This window comes from Alexandromys fortis, unplaced genomic scaffold, assembly GCF_014885135.2.
Source record: "Alexandromys fortis isolate MF-2015 unplaced genomic scaffold, M_Fortis_MF-2015_v1.1 scaffold_161, whole genome shotgun sequence".
Taxonomy (NCBI): domain Eukaryota; kingdom Metazoa; phylum Chordata; class Mammalia; order Rodentia; family Cricetidae; genus Alexandromys; species Alexandromys fortis.
The window spans coordinates 1,543,299-1,556,112 of NW_026068073.1; the positions used below are offsets into that span (position 1 = coordinate 1,543,299).

The window sequence follows — 12,814 nt, forward strand, 5'->3', positions numbered from 1 at the left end:
ACACTTTTTCAGGCCTTTACAAAAACTGCTTGGGATAACGGACTCCAAGGTCACAGACACTGGCGCAAGAGCAGAGGCTTTGGATAACGCAATTTTCTGCGCCAAGAGGACGCTAACTATGTGAACTCTCTACCTCCCTCAATTCCTTTTGCCTGCTTTTTCTTCTCTCCTTCCACGTCTGCCTCCCTCCCATCTTTTTTTTCCTTTTGTATGTCCGTCTTCCTTTTTTCATTTTTATTTCTTTAAAATTATTTTATTCTTTCTGCTGCTTAGTTCTTTTCTCCACGTATACAGTTCAGAATCTCATTAAGGGGATGGCGCCAGCCACAGTGGGCAATCCTTCACACCTCAATTTATGGACTCAAAATAACACCCGTCGTATGCAGGCCCAGAGGCCTATCTTCCATGTGATTCTAGATTCTGTCAAGTTGACAACACTAACCATCACACCCTGTCTTAAAAAAAAAAAAGACACTCCCCCTCTCCCCACCAAAAACCAAGCTGGGGATGCACCTCAGGGTGGACCGCCTACCTAGCAAACTAGACAGGGTGTCCAATGCCCAGTACCTCTTGGAGCACCTATTGAACCAAAGGTCCGAGTGTCCACATGGAATGGGCAGACACTAAGGATTGTCATTGATTTTATTAAATGTATTTTCCTTTTACAAACAGCAAAGCCCCTGGCCTACTTCAGCAGGAGTTTTCGGTTTTGTCTGTAAGTACAAGCCCTGGACAGACAGAAGGAAAAGGAGGAGGTTAAAATGGGCCGGGTGGATACGCCTGTGATCATGGCACTTGGGAGGCTGAGACAAGGGGACTGTCCTGAGAACTAGGCTAACCTTGGGCACAGTGAGATCATATCTCAAAAAACCTAAAACCTGAGGATGCGAGTTGGCCCAGAAGGTAAAGCAAGCTGCCAATAAGTCTGCCAATCTGAATTTGATCCCCAGGGCCCAGATGACTGACAACGAGAACAGATTCTAGAGTTGTCCTCTGATTTCCACGTGCCTATCCTGGCATGCATGTGTGTACGCGACAGACAGACAGACAGACACACACACACAACGATAGGTAGGTAGATATAGACAACTAGATGGCAGGATGGAACTGAAACACACACACCAGGGGTTCAACCAGAATCATTGCTAGTTTCTGGTCAGGACTGGGAGAATGTGGAATCACGGGAAGCAGGAGTAAGGATGGACAGGATGGACAGAAGGAGACATAACAAAAGGACAGATCAGAGTACCATGGTTCAACAGCATCCAGCCAAGCTGTCTCCCACTTCTCAATACCCAGCTCTCGCCCAAGTGGCCTCATTTGGGAAACAGTCTTTACAGGCGTAATTAAGACAAGCTGACATCATCCCGAGTTTAAGCTGGGGCTGTATCCAAACACTGGTATCATTGCATGAGAAAGGTAACGCCTCACTGTGTTTCAGGGAGAAAATAAAAAGCCCACCTGATGGATGGAAGCTTAGATGTCACTGGCTGGGCCCAAATGACATGAGGCTAGAGATGGGACTCGGTGGGCAAAGGGTTTGAGCACTGAAAGCCCGCAGTCCACTTCCAGCGCCAACTCAGCGAGGCATGGTAGTAACCTAGACGGTTGAGGCAGGTCATTCTCAGTGATTTTAAGGCTAGCCTGGGCTACATGAGACCCTGCCCCCAAGATCCAAATAGAACAAAACAGAGAGTAAGATGAAAGCCTGGCGTCCTTTGGTTTTCATTCATCTCCACTGCACATAGGGCTAATCTCAGGGATTATCTCACTAGAACCTGCTCATACCCTGTCTCTCCACTTACACACTGGAGACACAAGGGCTGGGAAGATGGTTCAGCGGTCAAGAGCACTGACTGCTCTTCCAGAGGACCTGAGTTCGATTCCCAGCACCCACCTGGCAGTTCACAAATTGAAGACACAAATCTACTGTCAGGTGTTTAGTATCCCATCCCAGCCCACGCCAGAGGTCTCTCCAGTCAAACAGGAATGCGGCAGGGAGGCGGCTCAGCGTTCACTTCTCTTCCAGGGGACACGGGTTTGGTTCCCTCCACCTATATGATGGCTCACAACCATTTGTAATTCCAGTCCCGGAAGATCCAGTCACCTCTTCTGGTCTCTGAGGGCACTAGGCAGGCTCCTGGTGCACATCTCTGTATACATCAAAATCAAAGTCAAAATATCAGCCCAAAGCCAGGTAGTGATGGTGCACACCTTTAATCCCGGCACTCGGGAGGCAGACGCAGGTGCATCTCTGTGAGTTTGAGGCCAGCCTGGTCTACAGAGTGAGTTCCAGGACAGCCAGGGCAGTTACACAGAGAAACCCTGCCTCCAAAATTTGGGGGAAAAATATTCGTTCCTGGATGAGCACCCTGAGCCGCGGTGATCTCGCGGGACCCACACTGAGCCACGGTGATCTCGCGGGAAAGGCTGTTCTCGCAAGCACGTGGACATCTTCACATCACCGTGTAGAAGCAGGCCTGAGATTAACTACCACACCCTGACAGGACTGCTCACCTTCGTGGTGCCCACCACTACTCCAGGTCCTCTGCTGTTTGAATGCAAATCTCTAGTCACCAAATGCGGCTGTGATACTTTAATTTCATTTTCCCAGCATGGCCTGGAGGGACTTCTGTTCGCTTCCCTTCGAGGGAAGTGGTTAACCCAGTCATTTGGAATCTGCTGGCCGTCAGAAGCAAAGCTTGGCTGGAAGACACAAGCTCAGGAATGTCCAGGGTTGGCAGCTGCTAAAGGCAGCTGAGAGACAGGCGTGGACTAAGCAATCCACACCTGCCAACTCATGACACAGGGCGTCTGGCCTGCACATTCAAACCGTTACATGTTTTACATTTATTTACTCATTTATTTTTTCTGTGTGTTTGATTTGGCTGCTATGGCATGCATGTGGAAGTCAGAGGACATGTGGGAGCCAACCTGGGTTATCAGGCAATTGGCTTTATCCACTGAGCCATCTGGACAGCCCCAGATAATGACTTCAAGTTGAAGGAACTGAACATAGGCCTCAGACATGCTGCTCAAATATTCTACCACTGAGCCACACCCAGCCCCTCACTGGGGAATTCTAGGCAGATGCTCTACCTCTGAGCCACACCTCAGCCCCACACTGGGGGATTCTAGGCAGGGCTCTACCTCTGAGTCACACTCCCCAGCACTGCAAAGAATAAATATCTGTAGCTCTAGGCAATCTCATAGATAGAGGTGCCCTCCTGTGTTCCCTGGCTATGTAGCATGAGCTGTTAAATTTCATTTATGCCAGACTAATACTTGTCATCCTAGCACTAAGAAGTCTGAGGCAGAAGATGAGTTCCAAGTTAGTCTGGGGTACTTAAGATCCTGTCTCAAAATATTACCAGCTGGGCATGGTGACACACGGCTTTATTCCCAGCACTGGAGAGAGGCAGGTGGATCTCTGTGAGTTGGAGGCCAGTCTGGTCTACCGAGCAAACTCCAGGGCAGCCTCATTTACATAGTGAGATATAGTCTTAAAAAGTTTAACAGATGGGTACTTTAGTGACAGTGCTGATGAAGAATATTTGGTCACAATCCAGCTGGGACAAACTGGCTTTGAGTAATACATTCACTTTTTTTAAAAAATTTTTTCAGACAAAGTCTCACTATGTATCTCTGGCTGGTCTGGAACTCTGTAGACCAGGCTGGCAAACTCACAGAGATCCTCCTGCCTCTGCCTCCCGCATGCTGGGACTAAAGGTGTGCACCACCACTGCCCAGCTCCATCCTCCTTTTAATGGAAGAAGGGACTCATAAAGAGAGGAAATAAAACTGGAGAACTTCAGTCGCTTGTGACTTAGGGGTGAGGAATATAGAAAATGAGGGGCACAGGGAGAAATGTGGGAAGAGAGAGAAAATACGGGAACGAGAGGGACAGAAGAGCTGAAGGTTCAGGGGTTCAGAGTACTTACTGCTCTTACAGAGAACCCAAGTTTGGTTCTCAGTGCCTACACGGTAGCTCATGACTACCTCAACTCTAGCTAACAGGAATCCTATGACACCCTCTGGTCTCCATGGACTCCCCATACATACATACATACAAATATATGCATAATTAAAAATAATATCTCGGTGGTAGTAGTGATGCATGCCTTTAATCCTGGCACTCAGGAGGCAGAGGCAGGTGGACCTGTTCTACAAAGTCAGTCTCAGGCTAGCTAGGGCTACACAGAGAAACCCCGTCTTGACAAACCAGTAAGAAAAAAAATTCTTAAAAAAGAGGGTGAGAGAGGAGGAAAGAGAAGAAAAAAAGTGGGTGGGTGGTGTGCAAAGTCCTTTTGTGTGTGTGTTGCTTTTATTGGTTAATAAATAAAGAAGTTGCTTGGGCCTATGACAGCGCAGAATAGAGCAAGGTGGGAATTCCAAGCAGAGACAGAGGAAAAAGAAGGCGGAGTCAGGGAGACACCATGTGGCTGCTGAAAGAGACAGACACTGGACAGAAACTTGCAGGTATGTCACAGCCACGTGGTGATACACAGCTTAAATGAAATGGGTTAATTTGGCTGGGCGGTGGTGGCACACACCTTTAATCCCAGCACTCGGGAGACAAAGGCAGGTGGATCTCTGTGAGTTTGAGGCCAGCCTGGTCTACAAGAGCTAGTTCCAGGATAGGCTCCAAAAGCTACAGAGAAACCCTGTCTTGAAAAACAAAAAAAGAAATGGGTTAATTTAATATGTAAGAATTAGTTAATAAGAAGCTTAATTAGTTAATAAGCCAAACAGTGCTATTAATTTCTATATGTTAATATAATTAACATTATAATAATATAATAATTATAATAGTAACATTACTATAATAATATTAATAACTATATGTTAATATAGTTTCTGTGTTATTATTCGAGTCTGGGCAGCCAGGAAACGAATGAGCAGTCTTCGCCTTCAGGAGGGGTACTGAAGGATATAGTGATGGGAGGTGGACCAAAGAAAGACCCCTTTATGCATCCAGTTTTTCTTTCTTTCTTCCATACTCCCCTACCCCATTTCTCTTTTCCTTTTTTGAGACAGGATATCATGTAGCCCAGGCTGGCCTCAAACTCAACTGTTTGGCCAAGGATGAACTTCTAATCCTCCTTCCTCCACCTCCCAAGTGTGGTGATGACAAGATTGTGACATTATACCTGATTTATCTAGTACTGGGGATCAAACCCATGCCTTTGATCATACCAGGCAATTACCAACTGAGCCACATCCCCACCTCTCCCCACACTCTGAGATAGCATCTTGTTGTGTTGTTCAGATTGGCTTTGAACTTATAGCCATCCTCCCACTTCAAGCCTCCCATGTGCTGAGGTCAGAGTAGAGGACCACCACACTTGGGTGGTGTCCATGTTTGAGGGACTTAGAGGGTTAGGGGTGACTTACGCGATCAGGATGACCACGAAGGCTAGGATAGCCAGTCCTATGGCCACCAAGTTGCCCACCAACACCATGTTCCTCAGCTTGCTGTCAGACTGGAACTTGAGAGCCATGCGGGGCTGCCCATCCACTGGGCAGTTGGAAGTAGAACTCAGTGCCAACCTGACACCTTCTGTAACCTCCTCCACCCCACCTGTTCACCTGGTTCACCACCCAGTGCTCTGAAGTACCATTCACCATGGCAAACACTATGGCCCAGCCTGGCCCAGCCGAAATCCACTTCTTGTTGGATATGGGAAGGAGGCAAGAAGCTGGATCCAAACCCAAGAAAAGAACTGGGTGAGGTGGCTCACAACTGTCATCTAAACACTTGGGACACTGAGACAGGAGGTCTACTCTAAGCCGAGGACAGTCTGTGCTATAGTGAAACCTTATCTCTTAAAAAGGAGGAAAGAAAAGAAAAGAGAGAGAGAGAGAGAGAGAGAGAGAGAGAGAGAGAGAGAGAGAGAGAGGTCCTTCTCCAGGACCATGGCCCACCATGATGATAAGGGACTAAACCTCTGAAATAAAAGTTAGCCTCAATTAAATGCTTTCTTAAATTAAGAGTTGCCACAGTCATGGTGTCTCTTCATATCAATAGAACGCTAACAGAAGTTGGTAGCAGGGAGTGGGATATTGCTGTGACAGGCCTGACCATATAGTTTGTTGGTGGAATGTGGACCTTGGGACTTTTGGATTAAGAAAGCAGTTGACTGCTTTAAGTGGGTTTAATGGGCTATACTAGTAGGAGTTTGGAAGATGGTGGTGCTGAGAGATTATGACAGCCTGGCTCAAGAGGTTTCAGAGGAAAATATTAAGAAGTGGCCTAGACACTCTTCTTGTGATATTTTGGCAAAGAATGTGGCTACTGTCTGCCCTAGTCCAAAAAAATCTGCCTGAGGTTAAATTGAAGAGTTCTGAGCTAATGGTGTTGGTGAAGGAGACTTCAAGACAGCCTAGAATTAGCCGGTCACAGTGACCACACTTATGCAGACCTACAGTGAAAAGGAAGTAGCTGAGCAAGGGAAAATATGGAAAGTGCAGCTTGAGGAGAAAAGAAGCATCAGGAAGTGGAATGGAGCTGTGCACAGTGCTCAAGGAGATTAAAAGGTTAAAGAAAAGCCTGATGCAAAATGGAATGCAATGGCCTAAATGATGACAATGGACTAAACTTCTGAAGCTATAAACAAGTCCCAATTCAATGCTTTCTGTTATAGGGGCTGCTGTGGTCATGGTGTCTCTTCACAGCAACAGAACAGGGTATATGTAGGGAGATGGCTCAGTGGGTAGGAGCACCGGCTGCTCTTTGGGGGAAGGCTTGATTCCCAGCACCCACATAGTGGTTTACAATTGTCTGTAGCGCTTAAAAATAATCTTTAAACTAGAATAAAATCAACATAATAATAATAGCATAAAACAATGGATAAAACAGAGGTAGAGGGGTGTAGATGCAGTTGGATGGAAAGTGATATTTTTGGAGGTATCACTGAGGAGCCCCCCTGAAGCCATGGCTTTGAGACCTAGATGGAGGGAGGGGAACAGTAAGAGTAGGAAGAGCCGGTACAATGTCCAGGAGGGTGGACACTGCGCTCTCTGCTGTGTGGCTGCATGTGTCTGTGAGAACAATGGATCCAGTCAATCTTTCTATGCTTTCCATGTCTGAGGATATCTGTTATAGAATGGTAGTTAAAGATGTGTTACATTTGTTTATGCTGTGCAACATTTGTTTAATGATGCAAATGATTTGATTAACGATGCAAATGATTTGTTTAGTGATTTGTGGTGTGCCAGAGATCAATGTCAAGTATCTTCTTCAATTCCTCTCCGCTCTGATTTTGATGTAGGGTCTCTCACTGAACCTAGTACTTGCAAATTCACCCAGGCAGGTCAGTGAGTTTCAGGAATTTACTCATCTCTTCAACCCTACCCCGGGCTGGGTTTGCAGACTGGAGCAGTAGTAGCTCAGGCTGGCCTTGAACTCCAGATCCTCCTGCCTCAACCTCCCAAGTGCTGACGGGGAGCCTTGAAATCCACCTCCACAAGGCCAAGGACTTGAGGTCCCCGATCGCCTCTCACACAGCACCCCTGCCTTTTCCAGACCCGCAGCTTACCATAGCAGTACTTCTCCTTGATGCATCTGGGGGCAATTTTCTTGCAGTAGAAACAATCCATGACCTCCTCCTTGAGCAAGTCTGAGCAGGAGAAAAGGAGACATGGAGAAAAGCAGACCCCAAGAGCAGGGAGGGAACAAGGCAGAAAGGAGATGGGGTCCTCGAGCCACTGAAGGTTGGAAGTCACTGCCCAGCACAGCAGATGATTTATGTGACAAATGATTTTTTTCTTCCTTTTTTTAAATTTTTTTGAGGCAGTTTTTCTCTGTGTGGCCCTGGTTGTCCTGGAACTCACTCTGTAGACCAGGCAGGTCTTAAACTCAGAGATCTGCCTGCCTCTACCTCTTGAGTGAAGGATTAGAGGTGTACGCCACCACTCCCAGCTCCAGAAATGATTTTTCTGTCATCAAAGAGTTAAATGGAATCTCCATAGTCCATGTGGCTCAATGCTCTGGTTCTGATCATAGATAAACTGGGGGTGGTGCTAAGCACTGAATTCCAGGTGTTGAGTATTAGGCAGGGCCTCTACCACTGAGCCACACTTCAGTCCCTCACTGGGGAATTCTAGGTAGAGGCTCCATCACTGAGCCACACCCCAGCCCTTCAGTGGGGGATTCTAGGTAGAGGCTCCACCACTGGTCTACACCACAAAGTCCACTTTTTTTTTTTAAAAAAAAAAATCCTGAGACAGCATCTTGCTAAGTTACTCACATTAGACTTGAACTTAAAATTCTCTTGCCTCAGCCTAGCAGATCTGGGCCAGCCGCCTGTTTCTTCCCATTTGTAGGCACTTAACCAAGCGTTCTTGTTGTTGCTGTCATTTCCCATCTTACGTTGTGTGCATGCATGGAGCTCAGAAAACAACTCTTGTGAATCTGTGCTTCCATCGCGTGGGGTCTGAGGACTGAACTCGAGCGTGGTGGCAAGCACCTTTACCTCCTAAGCCATTTTGTCGGCCTCAACAGTTACTGATTTTTGCACCTGCTACTTTCCATCTGGCAAAGGTGGGCATGGTGCCAGTTCACCCGGCTCCTCCTCTTCTTGTGCAAGCGGGAAGACATTTCCCAGGATCCTTTGTGGGGAGTTGCACCCATATGCGCTATACTGAATCAAAGGAAAATGAACTACGGTGGGTCATGCTAGGCACAAAACTTCCTGTGTGCTTCCCTAGTTCCCGAGGCCAGTGTAGGCCATCAGCATGGGGGCAGTAAAAGTTTGAAGAGCTATAGGACTCCCTGCGGGATGTAACCCATGCAACCCTGAGAGCTACAGGACTCCCCGCCGGATGTGCCTGGGAGAGCATTTATTATGTTGAGCCATTGAGATGTGGAATTTGTCAATGCCACATGCCCTATGGCACCACAGCTGCAGGTGCCAGTGAGATGGGACAGCTGGAAAAGGTGCTGGTTGCCAAGATTGGTGACCTGAGTTCAATCCTAGAGACCCCTAGGGAAGCTTTCTTCTGACCTCCACATGTGTGCTATGCATACACACACCCTAATAAAATGTAAAAACAAACAAAAAAGCAAGTCTTGAGGTTAACGTGGTGACTCTTGAAATACCAGCACTGCTGAGGTTGAGGCAGGAGGACTGTCATGAGTTCTAGGTCAGCATGGGTTATAGAGTGAGAACTGGAGGAGGGAGGAATAGGAGGAGGAGAAGAAATAATGGGGGAGGGGAGACAGAAAAAGCCCAGTGGATAAGATGCTTAGAACAGAAAAGTCAAACATGGTGGGTACTGCTTCTAATTTCAGCTCTGAGGAGACAGAGGCAGGGGATCCTAAAAGCACTGGATAACCAACCTCCTCAGCGAGTTTTGTGACTCACAAACCAAGGTGGGGGCCGAAGAGGGCTCAGAAGTTAAAGCATTTCCTAATCTTGCACAAGACCCAAGCTCAGGTCCTAGCACCTACAGGGTGGCTCCCAGGCATCTGCAGCTCCAGTTCCAGGGGACCTGACACCCCCATTTGGGCTCCATGGGCACTGCATGGGCTGAACATCCCTTCATGAAAACACATGCAAATTTTAAAAAAAATAACTAAAATAACACGGTAGATGGTTACTGGGGCATGACACTCAAGGTGTCAGGATACCTCTGGCTTCCAAAGGCGTGCATGCATGTGCACATGCTTGCACACATGACGTGTGGCGTCAGGGTTTGATTTGAGAGGAATGGGGAATAGGTGTGGGAGGGGGAACAGGAAAAGCAGGACTCACGACAAACTTTGTGGTCGCAGGCTGAAAGAGAAAAGAGCTGGTGTGAGTGGCATGGAGACATGGGGGTGGCTTCCGAAGGGAGGAAGAGAGGGAAGGGGCAGATCTGGAGAAGGAGAGGAAGGAATACTGGCGTGACGGGGATGCTGGGAGTCACAGGGGAGGACTTTGGGAGGGTAGGGACTGTGTTAGGGAGGCTGGGGAGACACCTTTTACTTCATAGGCTTTTAACGCTTTCTTTAGTTCCTTGATGGCATGTTCCCTGAGGCTCACCAGCTCTTCCAGCAGAGGACCATCTGAGGAGGGAACAGGGGCTCATCAATGCCGAGCTCCACTTGAACCACTTGCAGAATGACTAACCTGGGCTGCAGAGACAGCTCAGGGATTAAGAGCACTGGCTGCTCTTACAAAGGACCTATGGCTCAGTTCCCAGTACCCACATGGTGATTCCCAACCATCTCTAACTGCAGTCTCAGGGGGATCTGGTGCCCTCTTCTGACCCCCACAGGTACTTACACACATGGCACAAAATACACGCAGGCAAAAACATCCATACACGTTAAATTTTAAAAAAGAAAGAAAGAAAACCGCCCCAGATTTTAGAGATTTTCATTTTGGTTCTTTGCAAAAATTAACGGGTTTAATGTCACAAAGAATCTGAACTCTGCCAGGCTCCTAATTGTTTGGGAATGAAAATATGTGTGCGGACTGTGTGTGACTGAAAAACCGGCTGGTCCTGGCGACTCCGGGCGCGTGGAGAGAGCTGCACGGCTGGCCTTGAACTCACTCTAACTGGGGCAGAATTCTAAGTCACGGTCCTCCTGCCTGAGCTTCCTGAGTCGCTAGGATGACAGGCTCGGGGTAGACTGGTGGAAAGGTTACCCCAGATGTTAGAGTACTTGGAAAGCAGCTGTAGAGAGAAAGGCCGAGGGGTAGAGAGGTTTGGTCTGACCTTAGGTGGAACTATGTTTATTGACTGTGAGAGCGCAGACGGCCCGAATGCCTACAAGGAAGATGGGACTTTTATGCGGCAGAAATGATTTTCGTAGTCTGCAAAAGAAGCTGGAAATTGTAGTCTTTCAACAGGAAACTCTCGACAGACTCTCCATTTATAAAAACCGTAGTGTCTGAGAAGCACAAGAAAACAGTGTGTGGCCGATCACGCCTTGTGATGGGCATCGTGGAGATAGGAGTGTCCTGCATACGTCTTCCACTCGTGGGACTCTGGTCACCTGGCCTCTCTGAGCCTCAGCTTTTCTCCCTCTCCGAAATGGGAATCTCAAACATCTGCCTCACAGTAAAGGTCACAGGCTTTTGTTAGCTACCCAGAGGAGACGTGTAGGAGTGCGGAAAGGGAGCCCAGGAGGTGGCTGAAGGGTCTCCTACCTGTCAGAGAGTTGGCCTTTATGTACTGGGTCTGGTTCGTGAAGGAGGTCGCCACGTTCTCCAGGTTATCCACACCTGCAGACCAGAAGGGAGGCTGCGTCACATCAGGAGGTCCACCCCTGCCCCAGCCTCTCCCCCACGCACCCAAGTACACACCCACTTTCCCCACGAATGCGTTCGTGGCGTAGTCCCTGAAGAAAGACCCCTCCATGCCCAGCAGCAGAGCCTGCGCGCGCGCCTGCAGCTCTTCCAGGTGGAAGCGCTTGGGAATGATGGCCGCGTGCAGCTGGCTGAGCGCACCTTGCACCAACTGGTCGCATTGCAGGCAGCCCCAGCCCCCTGGACCGCTCAAGCTGCACAGAAGCGCCAGGGCCAAGGCCAGAGGCATGGTGGGGGCTTTGTGACATCACAGGGGAGGTCCCAGAATGCTCTCAAGATGTATCCAGAACTCTGGAATTCAGTCACTTAACACACTTTTTGAGCATCTGCTGGATGCTGCTGCAAGTCCCCAAGAGCCTGAGAAAGACGGAAGCATCCAGTCCTCCTGTCATTCACTAATTTAACAGATTTTCTTTCCTTCTTTTTTCTTCACTTTTCTTTCTTTATCCTCCTTCTCTCTTAAAATTATTTAAAATTTTGAGGCCAGGTGTGGTGGTGCACACCTTTAATCCCACCACTAAGAAGGCAGAGGCAGGCGGATCTCCGTGAGTTCTAGGTGAGCCTGGTCTACATAGTGAATTCTAGGACAGCCATGACTACATAGTGAGACCTTGTCGTGTGTGTGTGTGTGTGTGTGTGTGTGTGTGTGTGTGTGTGTGCACGTGTGTGTATGTATATATATTTGGGGATGTCACGTAAGCATGCAATGTATTTTGATCATATTCATCCCCGACCCCCAGTCCTCCCAGGCCTACCCTCACCCTGCTTCTCCTTTTCTTCCTTTCTCCAGTCTTCCCCATCTTTCTCTCCATTTCTCTTCTAAGATGTTTTACTCTTCTGACTTTTTTGGCTTTTTGGGGGGCAGCCATACAGCTCCCAAAAAACCATACACGGAGGCTTATTAGATATGATCCCCAGCCTTGGCTTGTTTTTGGCCAGTTCTTCTTAAATTATCCCATCTGACCTTTGCCTCTGGGCTTTTTCCTTTTCTTACTTCTGTATATCTTAGTTTCACTCTTACTCTGTGGCTGGCTGCTGGTGTAGGAGGTCCTTCTGTATTTGTGTTGATTTCATTGGTTGAAAAAAGAAGCTGCCTTGGCCTTTTCATAGGGCAGCCCTTAGGCGGGCGGAGTAGCAGAACAGAATGCTGGGAAAAAGGGAAGTGTGGCGGATGCCATGATTCTCCTGCTCAAGACGGACGCTGATTAGACTCATGATGGAGGGAGGAAGGTCATTGGTTAATAAAGAAACTGCTTTGGCCCATTTGATAGGCCAACCCTTAGGTGGGTGGAGTAGACAGAATAGAATGCTGGGAAGAAAGGAAGTGAGCTCAGCCGCCATAGCTCTCCTCTCTGAGGCAGACACAATGAAGCCAGGTCAGATATGCTGAATCTTTCCCAGTAAGACTGGTGCTACACAGATTACTAAATATGGGTTAGGCAAGATGTAAGAATTAGCCATTAAGAGGCTAGAACTAATGGGCCAAGCAGTGTTTAAATGAATACAGTTTGTGTGTT

General features: G+C 48.0%; 1 protein-coding gene across 2 annotated transcripts; it reads right to left on the reverse strand.

Moving 5' to 3' along the window:
- Window positions 1-685: 685 nt before the first annotated feature.
- Window positions 686-11,526, reverse strand: Izumo2 (IZUMO family member 2). 2 transcript variants are annotated; one of them, XM_050121533.1, is made up of 7 exons: window positions 11,295-11,526; window positions 11,139-11,213; window positions 9,962-10,048; window positions 9,756-9,776; window positions 7,539-7,619; window positions 5,395-5,518; window positions 686-728 (listed from the first exon to the last, which is right to left on the reverse strand). In XM_050121533.1, the coding sequence occupies exons 1-7, from the start codon at window positions 11,524-11,526 to the stop codon at window positions 686-688; spliced, it is 663 nt and encodes a 220-aa protein (XP_049977490.1). The 2 variants fall into 2 exon arrangements, with proteins under 2 accessions (XP_049977490.1, XP_049977491.1); XM_050121534.1 differs by lacking the exon at window positions 7,539-7,619.
- Between the last annotated feature and the right edge of the window lie 1,288 nt (window positions 11,527-12,814).